Below are 21,046 nucleotides of genomic sequence, written 5' to 3' on the forward strand. Positions count from 1 at the left end.
TGGACTGCGAAATGCGAGGAACGGACCCTCGTGTCTAGTGAAGCATGTCCTGACACCGCCAAAGGGTCCCCTGTAGTTTCAAGAGGGATGATAAGTGACTTGTTATGCAACACATAAGGAAGCTCACTTCCGTTGTCGTCTCTTCGTCAACACACAAACCCTTCCCCGCACTCCAGCTCGCCGATGCCGTCCATTGTCCATTATTATACACGGTATACTTATTAACGACTCCAGAAGACTCAGAGGCCAGTAACCATTTCATTACTTGACTTTGGCTGCTCTTTCACTTTAAATTCACGCAGTAGTCGGTCTCCTCACAAAATGGCTTCTATTCTTCGCAACTCGCTCCGATTGACTGCTCCTTCCCTGCGTCAAACTGTCAGGCCATCTTTCAGAGTAGCTTCTCGAGCAATGGCATCGCAAACCACCACAAAGCAGGCTGCTGCTGCTGCTGCAGCTGCAGCTCCTGTAGCTCAGCAATTCGAGCAATCTCTGTTCCCAGACGAGCCCACGGGACCTGTTCTCCGTACCGCAATTCCTGGTCCCAAGACCAAGGAGGCAATTGCCAGACTGGACAAGGTCTTCGATACGAGGAGCTTAAACATGATGGCAAACTACAACGACAGCTTCGGCAACTACATTGCTGACCTGGATGGAAACGTCCTTCTCGACGTCTACGCCCAGATTGCCTCCATTCCTGTTGGCTACTCTAACCCTGCTCTGCTGGCTGCTGCCACCTCTCCCGAGATGGCCTGCGCCATCATCAACAGACCCGCCCTGGGCAACTTCCCTTCTCACGATTGGGCTGAGATCCTCGAGACCGGTATCCTCAAGGTTGCACCCAAGGGTCTTGACCAGGTCTTCACTGGTCAATCCGGCTCTGACGCCAACGAGCTCGCCTACAAGGCCGCTTTCATGTGGAAGAGACAGCAAGAGCGTGGTAGCCCCGACGCCGAGTTCACCAGCGAGGAGATTGAGTCATCCATGAACAACCAGGCCCCTGGTGCCCCAGCTCTTTCCATCATGTCCTTCAAGTCTGGCTTCCACGGCCGTCTTTTCGGATCCCTGTCCACCACTCGCTCCAAGCCTATTCATAAGCTCGACATTCCCGCCTTTGACTGGCCTCAGGCTCCCTTCCCCATGCTCAAGTACCCTCTCGAGCAGCACGTCGAGGAGAATGCTGCCGAGGAGGCCCGCTGCCTCGCCGAAGCTGAGCGTCTCATGACCACCTGGCACCTTCCTCCAGCCGCCATCATCATCGAGCCTGTCCAGTCCGAGGGTGGCGACAACCACGCTTCACCAGAATTCTTCCGCGGTCTGCGTGCCTTGACCCGCAAGCACAACATCCTCATGATCGTCGACGAGGTGCAGACCGGCGTTGGCGCCACCGGCAAGTTCTGGGCGCACGACCACTGGAACCTCCAGGACCCCCCTGACATGGTCACGTTCTCCAAGAAGGCCCAGACCGCAGGCTACTACTATGGCGACAAGGCTCTGCGACCGAACAAGCCCTACCGTCAATTCAACACATGGATGGGAGACCCAGCTCGCGCTATCCTCTTCCGCGCCATCATCAACGAGATCGAGCGTCTCAACCTCGTGCAGAGTACCGCTGAAGTTGGTGACTACCTCTACTCGGCCCTCGAGAAGCTCGCCACAAAGTACCCCAAGGAGATCCTGAACCTGCGCGGCAAGGGCCAGGGAACTTTCATTGCCTGGGACTCGCCCCGCAGAGAGGAGGTCCTGGCCAAGGCCAAGACCGTCGGCATCAACGTCGGTGGTTCTGGTGCTCAGGCTATCAGACTCAGACCCATGTTGATCTTCCAGAAGAAGCACGCTGACATCTTCCTCGAGGCTCTGGAGAAGATTCTCAAGTCGTAGATTCTTGTCTCGACGACGATGATGATGATTAACGTACGACGGTTGCGGCGGTCATGGTGGTGATGTGGCTACACAGATTGATGGATGGCTTGTCGTCTCTTGTGACTGACGTAAGGAGGACTTCGTTGCTTTTCAGTTCTGTTTTATTTATGGTTTCGGGCGCTGGATCATGGGGCGAGAGAAATCCCCCTAGGCGTTTTGCTTTCTTTTTCTTCTCATCTATCAAGAACAAAATCCTGGTTTCTATATACCCTCGAATCAAAGACGAATCCTTTCCAAACAGTTTCTTACTTATATCACTTTGTTCTCTTCTTATATTGATAGACAAGCTATACTTTTGTGTATACGTAGATATAAAAATACGCCAAGGTAAAAGTACTGGGAGGGAAGGTACTGTAATGGTAATTTGGGGGGGGGTATCATTTTCATTTCATGTTCGTGTTATTTGGTGCTAGAGCATTATGATGCTCTTGCTGGGTCGTGGGTGTGATTTTTCGCGTTTCCCTTTCGGCCATTCTGGGATCCTGCTGCAATCTCTGTCCTGGTCTTTCCGTTCGCTCGAGCGAGGGAAAAAGAGTGAGTGTGAGCTGGTGACCCATCTCTGAACCCATTCTTTTATTCGTCCGAAACACTGCCTCTGGTCTATCTAGTATGCCACCGCTCAATCCATTGTCTTCAGATCTGCGTCGCAAAGAGTTCTTGACCTATCTTCATATTCAGCGCCTCTTGACTCCAGGCGTGATGGGCGTCCAGGCTCTGCTCTTCTGCTTCTGCTTTTCGCCTGACGAAAAAGTATCCCCGAACAAGGACGGCGATGACGATGCATGGGGACCGGGCGTGGCAGAAGAAGAGGATCCTCCGAGACTGGCTGCTAGCATCCTAGCTGCTGGCGTCAGGTTGCCGCCGGGAACATGTCGTTTACTGCCACCGTTGACGACTGGACAAGTGGTGAATTTGGGCGTCGGCGTGCGTCCAGATGCAGAAGTCAGCGCTGTGGCGTTCCCTGCTCTGAGGGCAGCGAGTCGATCTTTCGCGTTCGTCGTCGCGCTATTGCTGAGATGTGCCGAGGGTTTCCTGCGCGCGAGATTCTGTTTGTCGACGATGCGATGGTGCAGTTCTTCGCGCTTGCTGGCGGATTGCAGATTGAAGCCGCCTTTTCCGGGAGAGCTTGAGGAGTCGAGCTTGGGCATTAGCGCCATAGCTGCTTCGCGCTCTTGTCTGTCGGCTTCTTCTTCTGAGATGGGGACTCCCGAGGCAGAGAAGTCGTCGGCGTCGTCCTCGTCGACGAATGTGTAGCCTGCTACTCGGGGCGTTTCGCCACCGCCACCGTAGTCGCTTGCGCCGGCGTCGGTGCTGCTGGGCCGGGGCCGTCCGGCTATGGCTGCGTCGATGGCGGAGAGAGGTGGTGAGGAGGGGGCGGGGATGTCGTCGACGTTGGTGGTGGGCAGACGGGTCGCTGCATATGAGACTGATTTGGGAGGTGCGAGAGAACGGTCGGCGGCGGCTTGAGCGACGGTTGTGTGCGTGTCTTCTACGCTGTCTGGCTGGTACATGAGCGAGTTCCGGGCGCCCTGTCTTGGTTTGAAACTCTCGATCTGAACTGGTCGATCGTCGAGGTCTTGTGAGGGCCGTAGCACCATTGCTGTACTGCTGCTTGGCTGGCTACCGTCTTGACTCGTTGCGGGAGGAGGTGCAAGCATCTTTTGCTGTTGCTGCTGGTTGCGCCACTCGAGGTTCCGTCTGGCGACCGGGACGTCATGCAAGAAAGCATACTTCTCCGCGCGCTTGACGTTCTGCTTGTCCAGTAGTTTATAGAAAGATTCGTTGTCCTCGGACGTGTATTTGGCCTGGAAGGCAGAGATGGACAGTGAGGCATCCACTTTTGGCTGCCTTGGTTCAACCCCAGAGACAGAGGTCGGCGTTTCAGACACGGCGGTTCGTCCCCGGGGAGTCTCTCCCGCCCAACCACGCGGTGTATTGCTCGTGAGTCGTGTTTGTGACTGTCGCGGTGTCTGGGCCAGGCTCGTGCCTCTTCGACCTCTGCCGCCCGGCCCGGGTGTCATTGCCTGATGCAGCCTTCGTCCCGCATCTCGAATCCACTCGTTGTTCTGTGAGTCCAGCGCTTCCAGATATTCTTGCTGTGCTTGTGTTTCCAGTAGTCCAGGGAAGAAGTCGCGCGCGATGATGTGAGAGAGGGCATCGGTGTATACATCTTCATCGAGGACCTGAGTGGGTCGCTTGATGCGCTTCGGCAGGGGAGGCGGAGGCATCAGCGCTGTCTCCGAGTTGCGCTTGGCCAGCGCCGTGGACGGTTGTGGAGTGGCCATCTTCGTTTCTTTCTCTCTTCCGATGACTGGGAAGAGGCAGCTTGTGATCAGCGAAGATGATCGTCCATAGGATGGTTAGATGTAATGATAATGTGATGATAATGTAATGATAATGTAATGATAGAAGTAAAGACAAAGGAAGTTGATCGTCTGGTGTTAATCGATAAGGGATCCAGATAACCACAATCTAATCGCTTGGCAGATGCTTGACATTGACATATAACATTTCAGATCAAACGAACATTACAACTTGACTACCAACCACATCAAAACGATACAACGATCATGTCGAGGGACAGCGATCCAGGAGCTGGCAAAGCCGCCGACGACGACGTGACCATGACCGATGCCGAAATGGATCCGTCATCAAGCAATCAAGCAAAGCGCAAGAAGAAAGCCACCAAGCAATCTAGTCTCACTCAGTGCACTATACGAAACCCGGCATGGGCATACATTCACATGACACTGGTCGGCACTTCAGATGCAGCGACAGGCTCAGTGCTCGACGCATTGACCGCTCAGATTCAATTACAGGCTGCATTGTCCTCTTTTCTCGGTTTGCACGGCACTGCCATCCCTTTTGATTTCCTCAAAATCGAGCGTCGGCAGCTGTGGTTGCGGGTGCCTCGTGAAGACGTGAGTGCTGTCGTCGCCGCTGTGGGTGGTTGGGTCGGCAAGTCTGGTGAGGGGTGGAGAGTCAACAACTGGTCGTGCTGGGGCCCTGATGTTGGCAAGAACGCCGGTCTGGACCTCTACGACCGATGATTTACGCTGGTAACCGAAGTTTAATGACGACCATTTGCTGAGTCGCAATCCTTCGCTATCTGGACCATTTGCGGACAGTCATGGCACGATGAGATTGCGCTCTGCATACACTCAAACATATGGCACGTCCATTACTACGAAGTGTGGTATTGCAGTCACGCCATCTACACGTTTGAATCCTTCAACATATCACTCCAGTTGGGAAGGACCATACACAACAGACACAAGCAACAAGCTCGTCCTTTCAATGGCATATTGAACCTATCTAACCCCCTATTCCGCTGCTTCTGTGCTGGGTCATAACCGCACGCTCAAGCATAGTTGGCGGTAGCTGTGGCCACAGCGTCAGCCGTCATGGAGACGTCCTTGACCGTAACAGTGGTTCCGACGTGGCTGGTCGCCCTGATCCAAGCAGTGCTGGCACCAACACCACTCGAGATCTCGAAGAAGTTGTAGTCCTTTCTCTCGGTGCTCTTCCACGTCTTTCCCTGATCGGTGGAAACCTCGAGCTTTGCGGTGCGACGCTTGGCACCCACGACCTGAGCACTGAACCAGTACTGGGACACGCCGGTCTTCATGTGAATTTGAAGGGGTGCTTCGATGCTCGCGCAGGGGACGTAATCCCAGTTGACATCGATGACGCCCTTGCTCTTGTCGGCGAACTCGGCGAAAGCATCAGGGAACAAATCGAGATGGTTCTCGCCGCAGCCGGGGCACTCGTCGACGATCATGGCGGTGATGGTCTTGCCACCATAAGTGACGGCGACACAGCCACCGCAGTTGCCAGAGTTGTCCCAGTTGGAGCTGGACAGGGCGGTGCCGTACAAGCCCGAGGGGATGGTGTAGGTGCTGAAGGAGCAAGCGCCTCCCTGAGTGTTGCCGCCGTAGAAGGTAGCCTCTCCAGCAAGAGAGCGACGGACGGTGGCCCGGCTGTCAAGGGACATCTCAGGTGTCACGGCAGCGAAGGCAGCGGTAGCAAGGCCGGCTAGCGCGGCAATGGCACGGAAGGAAGGCATGTTTGTGTTTTCGATTGATCAACGAGTTGTGAAGACAGTGTGACAGACCAGCTGTGTTGAAGAGAAGTGAATTCAGTATATACGGACGGGGCGAAGAGAGTGACACCCGGAAGAATGATAGTACAGAGGAGTTGAACGATGAAAAGGTCGAAGAGAAGGGGCAAGGCAGGGAGCATAGGGTTCCTTATAAATGGTCCCCAAAAAGCCAAATCATCTCTTGACATGGTGTTTGTCATCTAGCACGGCGCCACTATATGCACGCCATTTGGGTTCCACGACTACTTGCTTGACATGGCACGGCCGGCAGAGGGTCGAGCCGTTCGAGAACAGCGATTTTGCGGGTCGAGTTTCATAAAGGGCCCCCCCCCCTCCCTTCTTTAGCGAGGTAGGCGCATCTTTCCTTTTATGACGACTATGAGGTTTGGTCGATGCTGGGGACAGTGCCCTCCCCTGTCCACGCTCATCTCGAGCGACAAACACGACATGCACTTGTTCGACCCACTGATATGTACTTTCCCGTCATGAGTTGGTTGTCAGGATAAAGCTCTCTCATATATCGAGTACAAGCACAAGCACAAGCATGATGATCAGATCAGAGTGCCTCGCTCGCTCGATGTGATCGCCTCGGCGGCCGGGAGATCTTTGACTGACCGTCTTGGCCCGGCTTGCAAGGGCGAGAGATGCGCATTATTAGATAGAAATCATGCAATATGGGAAGAGACCAGACCAGACCAGGGGGTCCCGGATGACCAGAGTGTTTTTTTGTTCCGGTCTAAATTGACTAGAGTCAAGTGTGCATCGATTGTTTCAGGATGTACTAGTAGTACTTGTACTGCAAACTGGTACTGTCCCTGACACAAGAAACTGTGGGGTGGGAATCGGGAGTCTTCTCTATATCCGAAGTGTGGCTCTACACTGCGCCACAGATCTGGTGTAATGCTGTATACTGTATACTGTATACTGAATACTGAACTGTTGTATGAGGGAGCTCACTGTTGTGTTGTACTTGTGTACTCTAACATCCTGAGGCGCGCAATCTTCATGTGAAAGCTGTACAATCTAAATAATAGATATATATTCGCAACTCCACCCTTTTGTCTCAACACAGTCATTGCGCTTCCATGGATCAATAAAGAATTGTCCGAAATTAACATCATCGTCACGCCACCACCATGCTACAGCCATAGCAGCGCAGTGCGAGTCCGATAGAAAGAGCCTGGGAAGTATTCTCCACACCGCAGGCACCACGATGGACGAAGTGGAGAACCCAGAAGTCTCTCCTGCAGGCCAGGAACTGGCAGCAAACCTGGAAACGGCGGCTCCTCTGGACTCTGGCATCGCCAAACCCGAAGACAGCGACGTCCCAGTGGCCGACACGACGGCGGCTGCCTTGACTCTCGATAAGAAGGCGCCTCCACTCCGAGTGGAGGAGCCGTACGATGATGCATGGGACGATCTTCTGCCTCGCGGTCTGGAGCCAGTCGACCTTCCGGGACTGAAATTCAACTCGGATGACGGAGAATACATTGGCAGACCTCTTCCTCCTCGCCAGGCATCAACAGCTCCTCAGTCTGCCTCGCAAGCACAACAACAGCAGCAGCAGCAGCAGCAGCAGCAACAGCAAGCACCTCCGCCTCCGCCGCCAAAGCCCAAACGTCCTGGTCTGAAGCGCGACGTGTCCTCCACTGGTCCCCCCAAACAGCCTCCTCCTGCAATCCCACAGCTGCCAGAGGCATCGAGAGAAGCCGACTTCGCCCAGGATCAACCCACGTCACTCACCGTTGCGCAACTCAAAGAGCTGCGAAGGGGCTTCCCCGATGCCCCTCGTCCTCATGATCGTCAGGAGATGCCCCAGCTGGAGAGAGTGTATGACTACGACTACCGAGACACCCAGCCTTTCCCTGTCGAGCTCGAGGAGTGGTTCAGCTATAGCGAGCCTGAGCGCTCACGTCTGCGTCAAATCCATGCCACCTTCAAGCACGCTTGGTCTCAGCAGGCCACTCCGCCCGACTCGGATCATCCCTTTGATTTCACCGATTCTCCCGAGCTGGGCATGAGCTTCGTCGACCGCTATATCGACCAGCTCAAGATCGGCAGCCCGGCCGAGCAGAACGAAGCCATCCAGGTCCTGTGTTATATCGCCCTGGGAAATTGGGAGGAGACTGCGGGCAAGACTGCCGTCGTCGACCCATTCGCTTCCCTCCTCGCTGGCTTGCAGACTCCGGCTACCGACGTCAATTCTTACCAATCTGCCACCTTCCAATTACAATGGATTGTCAACACTCTGTGTCTGATTGCTCGCCAAGGTGCCATTCAGGCTGTTCTCGAGAACCTCAAGGCCACTTGTGACCGGGACTTGTACGTATCTCTGTCGGCTGCGCGTCCGTGCTCTGTTGCTTGATACTGACCTGATCCTCCAGATTAGCTTCGAGCATAGCTGCTGACGTATACCCCGAGAAAGAGGTCAGAGCAGCCGAGGATAACGTCAGTATCGATCTGTGGTGCTCAATGACACTAATGTACCTGTTTGTCGAGGTCGGAAGACTGTCGGGAGATACCCCCGATGCGCGATTGCTCTCCCATGAGTTAGGTACGAAGGCTGGGCTCTCACTGTCGGAATGCGCCCTCTCGCTAATAACATAACAGAAATAGTACAGTCGGACTTGCTGCTCGAATGCGTCAAAATCATCACACAGATGCGCTGGGACGATAGGGCTCCTGTACCACCAACCAAAGTAGGGCTTTCTTGCTGATATCGCTACTGAAAACTCAAAATTGACAAGTCCTCCAGGTCTTCTTGTTGACGTGGAAAAGCATCTTGCTATGCTTCGGCGGTATGGAGGAAGCAGAGCAAGCCAAGGCGTCTTTCCAAGAGACTCCCGTAGACAAGGACAGACGAGGCGAGCCCATCATCACCGCCTCACCTCTCGACTATCATCTCTTTCGACAGGAGATCTGCTCCAAGTACCCTGCCTATCAACCACCTCCGACCTTGTTTCCATTTGAACCTGAAAACAACACTGTCTTGCCACCCTTGAGACACAGGCAATCTAAGCTCGACAGCATCGACAGTACTGCATCTGAGGGCAAGGGCATGCATGGCTCGTCGTTGATGCACCAACCTGTGCACATAGCTACCCCCGCACCCTCACCACCGCCATCACCAGCCATGGGTGGCAAAGGCGGCAAGAAACAAAACTACCAGACTAATCAGATGTTTCCCTTCCTCTATCCGCCTTTGGATGCGTCTAGTAACGATTTCGGCGGAAAGGGCTCCACAGAGCTGCAAGATGCGCTCGCCGGACGCAAGTGGAAAGGCAGTGATATCCCCACCTCGATTCTAGAAGCCGCTGATCTTTTTTCGAAGCGCATGCGAGCGACGCGAGCTATGAAGCAGCTTTGGGAGACTCGCGTCGATTACATGAAGTTCGAAAGAGGCTGGAAGGCAGGCCAGGACGATTTGGATGTCGACGCCACCTTCACACTCGACGGGCCGCTGCCCGAGGAGTCCCATGTCCCCTCGTCACCGCAGACTGATGTAGAGAAAAGGCTAGCTTCTGTCGCTGAATTCTATGGCGACGCATTGCCCAATCTACAGTCTGTTATCGGTGTTTTGTTACAAAAAGTCCTGGAGTCGTTTGGAGATTCTGGAATGCTTTGCAACGAGCCGCGTTTCGAGAACGGTAATGGTATCGCGGACAACATTGCCGACAGTACGGAGCAGGTCAACAACACTCGCACGCAGGAGATCATGAACAAGGCAGTTTCTGGCATGCTTCTGTTGCTTCTTAAGTGGTTCAGAGTATCTCGTAAGTCTGATTGTTTCGCAGGGAGGGATCGAGAGCTAAACATCTTGCAGATGTACTTCGGTACGAGTACCTCACGCAACTGCTGCTAGACCACAATTTCGTGCCGCTGTTCATCAAGATCTGGTCCATCACAGACATCAGCAGAGCTTGTCACTTCAAGCTGGACAAGGAAGAGCTCAAGTAAGACCGCAAGAACGACGTTCATCCGATGCTCTGACTGACTGAACTCAAGCTTCTTCAATTTCTGTCGTGCGGACTCTCGGAACCCTTTGTCTCCTGCACAGTTGCAACAGCAATACCAGGGCGAGGAATCAGAAGACGATGCCATCCCGCCCCCCATCAAACTCCGACGAGACGATATACCTGCAGAACTCACTTCTCCGAGCATGCCAACTTACGACCCTCTGCACCCGCCCGAAGTCGATGAACTCGGGTATCCCGTCACGGCCCTTCCAATAGCGCCAATCAAGAACTTCTCGGCCCGGAACGTCTTCACATACATCAATCACCTGCGCATCCTACAGAAGATCACACGGCGAAAAGCGCACCGCTCCCTCCTCCTAGTATCCCACAAATCCTCCACCATCCTCCGAAAATCCCTTCGCGTCCCTGTCGACATGATGCGCTACTACACGCTCAAACTCTTCAAGTCGCAAGTGCCCTACTGCGGCCGCAAATGGCGCCAATCAAACATGAAGATCATCACAGCCGTCTGGCTCAGCGTACCTGCTGAACTCCGCGACGACTGGCTCTCCGGCGGCGGCGGCGGCATGGGCGGTGCCGGACCAGGCGACGTAGACGGCACAGTCGAGGAAGCGCTCCCGCTTGAACAATCCCTCCGAGCCCTGACGCACTGGTGGAATGTGCGCACGTATCCTGAGGTTATGGGGGTTGATCGCGTCATGGTCGATGAGGAACAGGACTTTTTCGCAAAAGAGCTAGAGAAGATGGATTTTAATCGCGCGCACGAGGAGATGCTTGAGGAGAGCCTTATGGATGAGCCGTGGGTGCCGCTCGAGGCTTATTGAATTCGGACTGTTTCGCAGCGCTTGTTGTCGCTGTTGATGGCGATGTCACTGCTGTCGCGCTGAGTGTATAGATCACTATTTTGAGTAAAGCAAGCGGGCGTTCTGAGTTCAGTGACTCGCAGATTGCATAGAAGTATAGTCATAGCGATCGATAATGATACAATCACCTGCCAGCACATGTGTCCATCTATTGCCCTCGTGGAGAGTAATGCATGGTAGAGTCAGGCAGTTCTTGGATGGCCAATATCCTAGCACCGTTCTATAGCATGAAGCGTAAGTAGGTAATCATATACGAGACATAGGACCACTCCAGTAAAGACCGAGACACGATCGGTGACACGGATGCATACAGTCATGGTCAATTCGTGATAGCCCTGTCAAGACACAAAACATGAACAGTGATATGCATGTACAGTATTGTAACGATATCCTTAGCATGACTGTAGGTTAGAAGTGAGAACAGGGTCGCCCTCCTTGCAACTTCAACTTCAATTACCCATGTTCTTGTGCACCAGCCGCTGAATACTACTGTCCACACGTCGACTTTCCAGTACACCCAACACAGTGACATCCTGATTTGGAGATCCAGAAGAATGTCAAGTACTTCCCACAATAAAACATATCACTATCCTGTTCTTGCACAGTAGAGTGTCAAGTACAGGACGTGGCTTCGCAGGAGGAGCTGTCCAAACGAAGTTTAGCGGCGTCGACTGCGACGGAGCCTCCCGCGGCCAATCGGTCCAGTCACTCAGCAGTCGTCCTGTCGCGCTGCCGGTCTGTCTCTTGAGCCGCTGCTGCTGCTGCTATCCTCCCCAGATAGAGAGCAAGCAGAATAAAGCAAGCAAAGCACCAACCAACCCAGGTACTTTAGCCAGCCTACCTTACCTTAGCCAGGGCAGCCAGCCAGCCAGCCAGCGCGACAGTCTATCTGCTTCTGACCCCCATTGGAAGTTCATTTACTGATTCACTCATCTTGTGGTCTTTGCTCATTTCTCACAATAACCTTTTACCTTGTGCGAGCTGCTGGGGGCTCTGATCAATCTGGATCCGACTTGGGGTTAGTGATTGAGATTGTTGCGCCGGATTCTCGTCGTGGTTGTGGATTCACTTTATATTGCGCTTGAGGGAAGAACCCCGTCTTCTGGGTGAGTTTTTCTATCGGTTGTTTATTTACTTGGTCATGATGCTTTGTTTCCTCGGTTGGTTGTTTGCTTGCTTGCGAGATGGGCATTTCTGGTTTTTGGTTTTCTTGCATGTCGTATGTCAATCAATGTCTGTTGTGTTGCTGTTTTGTGAATTGTCTGTGAAGCATGATGAGGGAATGTTGATCTTCCCGCCTGATTCGCAACTTTGGGTCCTACTCGTATTGATGCGCAGGTGTGGGTTGTTTGTTGTCTAACTTGCTGCTATGGAAGAGCTATAAGACAGATCCCTAAACGTTATTTCAACTGGAAGCATGACTGACTAAGACCAGACAGATAAACAGTGATTGGAGACGGACTCAATATGCGCGAATAAAGAAGTCTAGACTTGCGCAAACATCCTGGATCATCTTCTCGGTACCAGAACAGGATGGATCCAGGCCAGATCATGCGTGACACTAATCATGTCATGGGCGACGGTCTAGACATACTGGTAAGTACCGAGATGCCCATGAACGGATCCATCGACCCATCAGCCATCTTCAATGATCCGATGGAACAAGACGTCTCTCTGAGTCCGGAGCTTGATCGGCCTGCTATCCGTGGGAGTATTAGCAAGATCCCCAACGGAAGCAGAGACTCTCACTCGCGATCGCCATCGTATAAGCAGGAGACAAAGTCCACTTGGGCTAGAGTGCAAAAGTCCGAGATCCTGCCTTATTCTACTTCTGTGACCGGGCTGGTTTATGATGTTCGTATGAGGTTTCATGTAGAGGTAGAACCCAAAAAGGAACACGGTGTCCACCCTGAAGACCCTCGCCGCATCTACTCCATATATCAGGAGCTCGTCGAGGCTGGCTTGGTCGACGATCCGGATTCGCCTGGTCCAGTCTCGGATCTTGTCCTGGGACGAATCCCCGCCCGATTTGCCACCAAGGAGGAGATATGTGCCGTGCATACAGAACAACATTTCGAGTGGGTGTGCAGCCTCAAGGGTCAGTAATAAGCTTTGGCGTATTAGTTCTCTTACTAAAAACGATCTAGACTGGGATAATAACTCACTTTACGATGAAGGAGAGAAGATGGATTCCATCTATCTCTCCAGAAACTCACCGATGTGCGCGCGGCTGTCAGCAGGAGGTGCAATCGAGGCGTGTCGCGCCATATGGAATGAGCAGATCAAAAACGTTATTGCTGTGATCCGACCGCCTGGTCACCACGCCGAGCACGATACCCCGAAAGGATTCTGCTTCTTCAACAACGTTCCCATTGCAGCACGAGCGTGTCAAAAGGAGTTCCCGGACAAGTGTCGCAAAGTCATGATTCTCGACTGGGATGTCCATCATGGCAACGGTGTACAAGAAGCCTTCTACGATGATCCGAACGTCCTCTATATTTCTTTGCATGTTCACAAGGATGGTTACTTTTATCCGGCAGGAGACTATGGAGATCATCTCCACTGCGGCGAAGGCAAAGGTCTTGGTCGTAACGTCAATATCCCCTGGAAGACTGCAGGTATGACAGATGGTGACTATCTCTATGCCTTTCAGCAAATAGTCATGCCAATTGCCCAAGACTTCGACCCGGATATGGTCATTGTCTCAGCAGGCTTTGACGCAGCAGAAGGTGATATGTTGGGTCTCTGTCATGTGTCGCCTGCAGGATACGCGCATATGACTCACATGCTGATGTCTCTCGCCGATGGCAAGGTCGCCGTATGTCTAGAGGGTGGATACAACCTCCGCTCGATTGCAGTGTCAGCACTGGCAGTCACCCGTACACTAATGGGAGAGCCCCCAGAGCGACTGATCAGTAACGAGCCCTCGCCAACAGGTGTAGACACGGTTGAGCTGGTCAAGAGAACGCAGTCGAAGTTTTGGCCATGCCTGTACCCCAGGAACCCATCTGATCGCTTCAAGACGCTGAAAGCAGCACGCATGCATGACATAATTCGAGAGTGGCAGACGAAGAAGCTGTTCGAGGACTTTGACATGACTTCGTTGTTCATTGCTAGAAACAAGATCTCGAAATCTTTTGAAGGGCAAGTGCTCGCCACACCAAATTACACGGAAGACCGTCCGTTACTCTTGATCTTTCATGATCCTCCAGAGATGAGTGGCGAGGCAGATCCCAGGACTTCGAAGATGGAGTTGCATAATTCATACGTGGTAATGCTTCCTGGATGCAATGGTTGAACAGAGTAATCGTGCTAATCATGTCATTACAGGTCGACGGCTTGAGGGACTACATTGCTTGGGCGGTCAAAGAAGAATTCAGCGTGATCGACGTCAATATACCCAAACACAACACCAGTGCTGGAGTAAGTAGTCACACCAAAGTGCTTCATTCCGTTGTCAATCTAATGGTTTTTGCAGGATGACTTTGAGATGAAGGATGAAGACGCCCACGCTACTAGAGTACAAGAAGCCTTTGAACTTGCCAATTACATCTGGGAGAACTACGTAGAGTGTGTATCTGCCCAACCAATGCGAAATTATTTGTACTAATGTCCATATAGAGTCTACGACAGGCCGCAGATATTCATCATGGGCGTAGGAGCAGCGTATGCTAGCATCGTACAGATGCTCAAATCTCATGGTATTGTTTCCATGTCATTCCCTTTCCGACAGGTACAGCAGACTAACGTCGCCAACCAGATCGATTCCGAGACCAGATTGGTGAAGATGGCAAGATATACTCGTTCATCTCGGACAACGACGCCTTACACGCATACAAAAGCTTGACAGAAGACTACCTAGCCGAGCGATGGTACCGAAATTCCACACTGATATTCGTCGCCGATAAGCACAACATCTGGGTGCGAGCAAAGACGAAATCACCATCGAAGCGATGGGGCACTCTGATCAAAAGCGACGAGAACCATCTTGAGGACATGCTCGCACTGCACAAAGACCAAGTTCTCACCGAAATGATGGAGTTGTCCGAGGAGTGGCGATCCTCTGCTGCTGCGGCGAGCGGTGAATCCAGTTCGTCTGCCGAGGACGAGTTGGCGATGCAGACCGATCACAGAGCGCTGGGTGCTGCCACCATGGCTGTGCCCACACCAAGATCAGTACCGGCACTTCCTAATCCAGCAGTGACTAGCGCACCCTATGGTATAGACAGCAATGGTAACAACAACGATATCAGAGCGTCCACGCCGCCGATGCCTAGGAGTCCAGGAAGACTCCCTCCCCTGGGTAACTTCGCTCTGACGTCCCCGATAAGGACCAAGCCCGCCAGCCCTGCTAAGCAATAGAATCGTAACAGCAGAGCCAGCACTAAGCGAGGCAGAAATGATCTCGATAGGGCTCGTAGGGCGTAAGAGTCGTCGTTTCCGTTGTTGTACGAAGTACAATTTCAATCAAACAGCGCTCTTGGCCGCCCGTACGTTGCATTTGCAGCCATTAGTGGTTGACGTGGAAGGAACAGACATGAGAGGGTGGGAAGTGTGAAGCCAAAGACCATGCCGGACGGACAGACAGACGGAACAACTAATCTGAGGAAGGAGGCAAGACGAGACGAGACGGGCTTACGGGTAGCCTCTCGAATCAATGCTAGCGGGAGCAAGAGCAACAAATTCAGCGACACGCAAGTGGCAGAACCCCATCATTCAAGGATATCCGTTCCGAGAAGACTGAGCCAGATAGACAGACAAGTCAAGAAGTGATATCCACTCGCATAGTCCAAGACATCCCCCCCTCGAGTCATGTCACAACTACAAAAAGAACATTACTGAGCATCAAGACCAGCAACTGAGTCAAGCGATAGAGTAAATGCGTGATCTGACCCCATTGCACTCCACACTCCCTCCCCACACTATACCATACCATACCATAGCATACCACATCGCGCCGCACTGCACCGCATTTGCATTACATCAGCACCCCCAAAACCCGCGTGTCAAAACGTGTGCACGTAGCATCGCATACCAACCACCGACCTCGTACAGATAGCCGCCGTCAACAACCGACCGACACAACGACAGACAGACCGACGGACTCGATGCGGGTTCTACTGTATCTGCCTCCGGGCTGTCTAGGTACTTACTTGCATACGGTACTTACTGGCAGGCAGTCTCGGCCTTCATTTTGCCCGCTGGTCTATAGCAGCCCTATCATGTATGTAATGTAGGCTGTCTGTCTGTCTTTCGGCGTATGTCTGCGATCGCGAGGGGTGATCGGTAGATGATGATGATGATGATGATGATGATGAGCTGTTGTGCATAGATGGATGGGGCTTTTTTTTCGTGCCTGATGGTTTATTGTAGGTACGGTAGGGGCTGGGAGGTCGTTTGTACTACTGTACTGTAGATAGGCCAGCTAGGGTAGTTTGCTTAGCTACCTTACCTTCGGGATTTCTTGGTTTGATGGTCCGTTACTTTCTGAGGCTGTAGTTTTGGGCTAAGGACTGGTTATTATGTTGCTTGCTTGCTTGTTTACAGACACCGCGTGTGATAAGAGCCTTTTATTTTATTCAGAGTATATGTTGAGATAGAAGAGGGAGACATGGACTCCAGCTGATCGTCGTCGTACTACAGTAGACATACTGTACCACTGCTGAGCCTACAAAGCACTAAGCTTATCCTGACCTTCCATCTAATTCTCGACATCTGCGTGCACGTAAGCAGCATGATCATCGCTGGCCAAGCAACGAAATAGGGAAGAACCAGAACAGAAAGGAGGAATCAGGCGGCTGAGGTGACCCAAAGTATGGTACGGTATAATGGCAGTACGGTACGGTAACATGACTGCAGGTGCCTCCGCTTCTTTTCTTTCTCGTCGTCTCCATCGTCTCGTCTTCTCTTTTCTGCAGATCTATCTACCCACCATCAATCCCAGACGCTCGCACGCACGAGCCCCCAACCCAGCCTTCCGCGATGATGACTAGCCCACAAACATGACATGCACTGAACAGCCCCGCTACAGTGGTTTGACATATGTCAAGAACTCCGAAAGGGCAAATGGGAGAAGAACAAACTGGGCCTTTCTTGGAAAGAACAAGACGAGACGAGACAAGACAGATGAGCAGACAGCCTGCGCAATCCACACTTTCCAGCCTTGTTTTTTTCTTCTCTCTACTTGTCGATATTAATGTTTCAGTTCGGGAGTTCTTCTCATTTGATGCGTTGCTGCTGCTGCTACTACTGCTGCTGTTATGATGTACGTACAAAATACATGTATGCGTGGGTGTGTGTGTGTGTGTCTTGTATTCACATCATGAGCACGTGCCATGTGCCACCGTAGTGGTGGATGTGGCGATGTGTATACACCGAAAGCAAGGTAAGTACAGTTGGTCGACAACTGTGAAGATGAGGCGATATTTCGGACTCTTGGAACGAAAGGGTGGAGACGCGACAAAACACATCGAGAGGGTGTGAGGACATGAACGAAACGGGAACCAATAGTTTCTCTCTTCTGAGCCAGGTAGGTCAGGATCAGGCCGAGTGGGTAGCATCTGCGACTGCAGCCTACTTACCCTATGCGGACGACAAACGTCTATCCGGCAGGCGGCCATGCAGCGGAAGAAGGCAATGTGAGGCGATGTTCGTTCCAGAAGAACAGAAACCCATGCAAAGACGGTCGAGTGGATCTGTCGTGGTTCGCGGCTGTCAGGCCGATATGGGTAGCACGGCATATGCGTCCGAGGGGCCCGCTATCCTGATATCTTTCTGTCTCCCTGTCATATCTCACCATGCTCCGAGTTTCAAGAGCTTATTCAGGATTTGTCTTCCATTTGGCATACTTGCGCCTGAAACCGTCATCGAAGACTGTTACACAGCGCTTACGAACAAGTGGATACGTATCTCTTTCCATCTGGAGCACGAGAGAGAGTGGACGAGATATGAGCATACTGCTTCCATCGCTCACACCAACTATGACAGGAGCAATGTCGTTGACAAGTGTCTTCATTGCCTTGATCCTATGCACCGGCCTCGAAAGCATATCATCCCTGGCAAGCGTCGCTGCAGACACGGTGGCAGCTAGTGCCATATACGACCCCTCTGTCGACTCTCCTTCAGCAGCATCTGTAGCACAGTCGACAACATTAGTGACTTCGTCGACAGCGGCACCGACGACATCCATCACTCCGACGGTCTCGTCCTCTGGCTCGCAAGTCTCAAGGCCGTCTTCCACCTCTTCAGGACCAACAATCCACACAATAACAGCGGGAGAAGGCTTCAATCAGTTCGTGCCGAATAACATCACCGCCAATGTCGGCGATATCGTCAAGTTCATCTTCTACCCTCTCAATCACTCTGTTGCTCAAGCCGAGTTCGGGTTCCCGTGCATTCCGCGGTCCATGATGAATGCCTCTGTCAAGACGTCGTTTTTCTCTGGATCGTATGTCGTCCCGAAGATTGTTGAAGACGTAAGTCTCGAGCTTCTTTCTTTGACTTCCATTAAGACAGGAAAGGGACAAGAACAACATAGAGTAACATTGAAGATCAGCTGCCGACCTGGAACCTCACGGTAAACGACGCAGACCCAATATTCTTCTACTGCACTGCACCCGGCGGATGTCTCGACTACGAAATGATAGGTAGTATAAACCAAACCCCACATCAATCCCTTGCATCTCAACTCAAGAGAATCAAAGAGGTAGGGGTGATGCTGGAACCCGGCGAGCAGTGGCAGTCAGAAGGCCAGGGTGCCTCGGTCTCCTCGGCGATTGCTTCCGCTACCGCTGGTGCAAGTGGCGGCACCGCAACATCTGCCAGCTCCACCCAAAAAGGCAGCAGTCAAAGTGGAGGACTGGCCACAGGTACCATAGCTGGTATCTGTAGTGCTGGAGGTGTCGTGATACTGCTTTTCTATGCGTTGATGTGGTTCTGGAGTCGGAACAAGACGTTGAGAGAGACAGTCGACCTGGTGCGGGAACGAGATGGTAATCTGTCGCAGATGCAGTCGGCAGGGTTGATGGCGCCTTTCGGCCCCCCGGACTCCTTTGGTGGACAGGAGAAGAACCCCGCCCCAAATTCTGTTTTCAGCTCCATGCAAGAATTGCATAGTCCTTGGCTGAAGCCTGTTGTTGAACTGGATGCCACAGCGACAAAACATGAGAAGTGGGCATATGCCTTCGATCGACTTGATACTTCCTATATCTGATATACTTACTGACATGTACATCCAGAGACTCGGCCACAATCTCGGTCCCTGAAGTTGCAGGCAGTGATTGCGCCCGGGCTGAGCTAGGAACATCTTATTCAGAAACGAGTCCAATTCTCTGTACTGGAAAAGGCAAAACAAAATCCTGATCCAGTTGTTGTAGGAATTGCGCAGAATAGTTCGCGTCGAGAATGGGCGGTCATCTGTATAAGGAAAGACTGAAAGCGGAACACTTATCTAACGCCATTCGTCTCAAATGCACATGATTTACCTCTATGATAATAGCATAATGCTAGCCAATTTGATGACGTCTCATGTCTGTCTGCAATGAAGAAGGTCAACAAAAGTCATCGACAGAGCCGAACGAGCATTGTAAGGTGTCTGACTAGAAATGACAGGATGGTCTTCTGACGGACTCAGGGGTAAAGATGCAGTGGACAAAGTCTCGAGGATGATTGGAATCTGACGAATCACTTAAGAAACCTGTGATGATTATATATGCCTGCCATAGTGTTGCCAGTAGTATCTGGAAAGTTGAAGAAACGACTCTCTCCCTGAGACACAACATGTTGTGAGTCTTCTTGTCTGCAATTAAGTGTGGCAGGGAGTGCAGTGATGACGACTAGAATGTTCCCAGCGCCAAATCACTTTCAGTCAGTGGAAAGAGCAGAGCCTTGAATGCATAGGCGCCGACGCAGAGCAGGACGTAATAGACGACCGTCCACTCGATACCCAGATCATGCTCTTCTGATTCGGGGTGAATCTCGTTCGCGACGTCCTGCATAGCAGCACTCACAGGCGCCTCTGCATTAGTCGCCTTGCCCAAACCTTTACCAACGCGTCCAAGGAAACGTGGGAGGCCCATGCAGTTACAGAATGCGTGAGCAACGAAACAGCTCCATACGTTTCCGGTCCGCAGGTATACAAATGCCTCAAAGAAACCAAAAAGGGATGTATACATGAACATGACCAATGATCGAACCACACCTGGGATCAGGACTGACGGCGTCGATGCGGTCTCCAAGTAAGTCGCGTCCGGTCTTTGTTTTGACACGATGAATTCGTGAAGGTGGTGCAAATGCGCTAAGCCGAAAATGAGAGGAGAGACAAATGTTATGTAAATAGGGGAAGACTGAGAGGCTCTACCGTTAGTGGATCTCGCGGGACAGGGAAAGTGATTAAACGGTTTTGCTCACCCCAGCGAGTTGAAAGAGCGATATAGCCAAGCTTCTGAAGACGAGCTCTTCGCTGGCAGGCCCGAGTAATATGTTGCGCCAACCTTGCCAGTCATCGTATATTGTCTCTTTGATATATCTCCACTGATACCAATATCTCCATTGGCTCTCGGCAATGCCGACCTCGAATAGAGGACCAACAAAGAGGACTGCGACTAGCAGGAGACATTTCGCAACATCCACAAGATGGATTGGGTAAATGCCTAGCATCCGCAAGACATCATATGCAGTAGCACCACTACTGCCGACGAGAACAAGAACGTTGATCGCAGTACATAGTAGACATGTCAGACCAACAGCACGGATACGTGCTTTGATCACAGCAGGGTTGTTTCGGTTCGACAGGGATGTGCTCCTCAGAGTCGGGGATATGTAGAATGGGGCAATATAGAAGACCGTGTAGAGGACAGTAAGGCCCGCTGCTGCCGAGACTGGTATTCTTGAACCGCCATGGAGTGCTGTAATCGATAGCGATTAGTCTATGCCAGGCAAGTCAACGTCGAGAAGACCATCTGAGATCCTATCGATATCCTGGCGGTTCTTCGAGATATGAGATTAGATACTTACCAGACGATGTGAGTTGGGGGAATGACGATGAACGCTCCTCCCCTTTCTGCGCCAGACTTGCCATTTGTGGCGGATTCGTAGGCCCAGATCTCTTGAGCTTGATATGAGTTGATCAGAACATAATCGGATAACACGAAATAGCAATATGCCGACAATGCTTAGCAGGA

The 21,046-nt window shown here is 52.1% G+C and overlaps 8 protein-coding genes across 8 annotated transcripts; 5 read left to right on the plus strand and 3 right to left on the minus strand.

The window, feature by feature from the left end:
* Positions 1 to 321: 321 nt before the first annotated feature.
* AAFC00_005264 (uncharacterized protein) lies at positions 322 to 1,881 on the plus strand (the record flags this gene model as incomplete). The annotated part of the gene is made up of 1 exon (XM_069345020.1): positions 322 to 1,881. One exon carries the CDS (start codon positions 322 to 324, stop codon positions 1,879 to 1,881), a length of 1,560 nt encoding a protein of 519 aa, XP_069202852.1.
* Positions 1,882 to 2,597: 716 nt separating this feature from the next.
* Positions 2,598 to 4,208, minus strand: AAFC00_005265 (uncharacterized protein; the record flags this gene model as incomplete). The annotated part of the gene is made up of 1 exon (XM_069345021.1): positions 2,598 to 4,208. The coding sequence occupies one exon, from the start codon at positions 4,206 to 4,208 to the stop codon at positions 2,598 to 2,600; it is 1,611 nt and encodes a 536-aa protein (XP_069202853.1).
* A 285-nt stretch (positions 4,209 to 4,493) lies between these two features.
* AAFC00_005266 (uncharacterized protein) lies at positions 4,494 to 4,973 on the plus strand (the record flags this gene model as incomplete). Its single annotated transcript, XM_069345022.1, has 1 exon — positions 4,494 to 4,973. The coding sequence occupies one exon, from the start codon at positions 4,494 to 4,496 to the stop codon at positions 4,971 to 4,973; it is 480 nt and encodes a 159-aa protein (XP_069202854.1).
* Positions 4,974 to 5,284: 311 nt separating this feature from the next.
* Positions 5,285 to 5,989, minus strand: AAFC00_005267 (uncharacterized protein; the record flags this gene model as incomplete). The annotated part of the gene is made up of 1 exon (XM_069345023.1): positions 5,285 to 5,989. One exon carries the CDS (start codon positions 5,987 to 5,989, stop codon positions 5,285 to 5,287), a length of 705 nt encoding a protein of 234 aa, XP_069202855.1.
* A 1,249-nt stretch (positions 5,990 to 7,238) lies between these two features.
* Positions 7,239 to 10,826, plus strand: AAFC00_005268 (uncharacterized protein; the record flags this gene model as incomplete). Its single annotated transcript, XM_069345024.1, has 6 exons — positions 7,239 to 8,347; positions 8,410 to 8,579; positions 8,636 to 8,724; positions 8,781 to 9,798; positions 9,849 to 9,978; positions 10,031 to 10,826. The coding sequence occupies 6 exons, from the start codon at positions 7,239 to 7,241 to the stop codon at positions 10,824 to 10,826; spliced, it is 3,312 nt and encodes a 1,103-aa protein (XP_069202856.1).
* Positions 10,827 to 12,398: 1,572 nt separating this feature from the next.
* Positions 12,399 to 15,227, plus strand: AAFC00_005269 (uncharacterized protein; the record flags this gene model as incomplete). The annotated part of the gene is made up of 6 exons (XM_069345025.1): positions 12,399 to 12,963; positions 13,013 to 14,136; positions 14,196 to 14,288; positions 14,344 to 14,435; positions 14,487 to 14,566; positions 14,626 to 15,227. The coding sequence occupies 6 exons, from the start codon at positions 12,399 to 12,401 to the stop codon at positions 15,225 to 15,227; spliced, it is 2,556 nt and encodes an 851-aa protein (XP_069202857.1).
* A 2,618-nt stretch (positions 15,228 to 17,845) lies between these two features.
* AAFC00_005270 (uncharacterized protein) lies at positions 17,846 to 19,077 on the plus strand (the record flags this gene model as incomplete). Its single annotated transcript, XM_069345026.1, has 2 exons — positions 17,846 to 18,340; positions 18,421 to 19,077. 2 exons carry the CDS (start codon positions 17,846 to 17,848, stop codon positions 19,075 to 19,077), a joined length of 1,152 nt encoding a protein of 383 aa, XP_069202858.1.
* A 622-nt stretch (positions 19,078 to 19,699) lies between these two features.
* On the minus strand, positions 19,700 to 20,943 carry AAFC00_005271 (uncharacterized protein; the record flags this gene model as incomplete). Its single annotated transcript, XM_069345027.1, has 3 exons — positions 19,700 to 20,209; positions 20,274 to 20,770; positions 20,880 to 20,943. The coding sequence occupies 3 exons, from the start codon at positions 20,941 to 20,943 to the stop codon at positions 19,700 to 19,702; spliced, it is 1,071 nt and encodes a 356-aa protein (XP_069202859.1).
* Between the last annotated feature and the right edge of the window lie 103 nt (positions 20,944 to 21,046).

The sequence above is a fragment of the Neodothiora populina genome (genome assembly GCF_041146345.1).
Source record: "Neodothiora populina strain CPC 39397 chromosome Unknown canker_contig_5, whole genome shotgun sequence".
Lineage (NCBI taxonomy): Eukaryota > Fungi > Ascomycota > Dothideomycetes > Dothideales > Dothioraceae > Neodothiora > Neodothiora populina.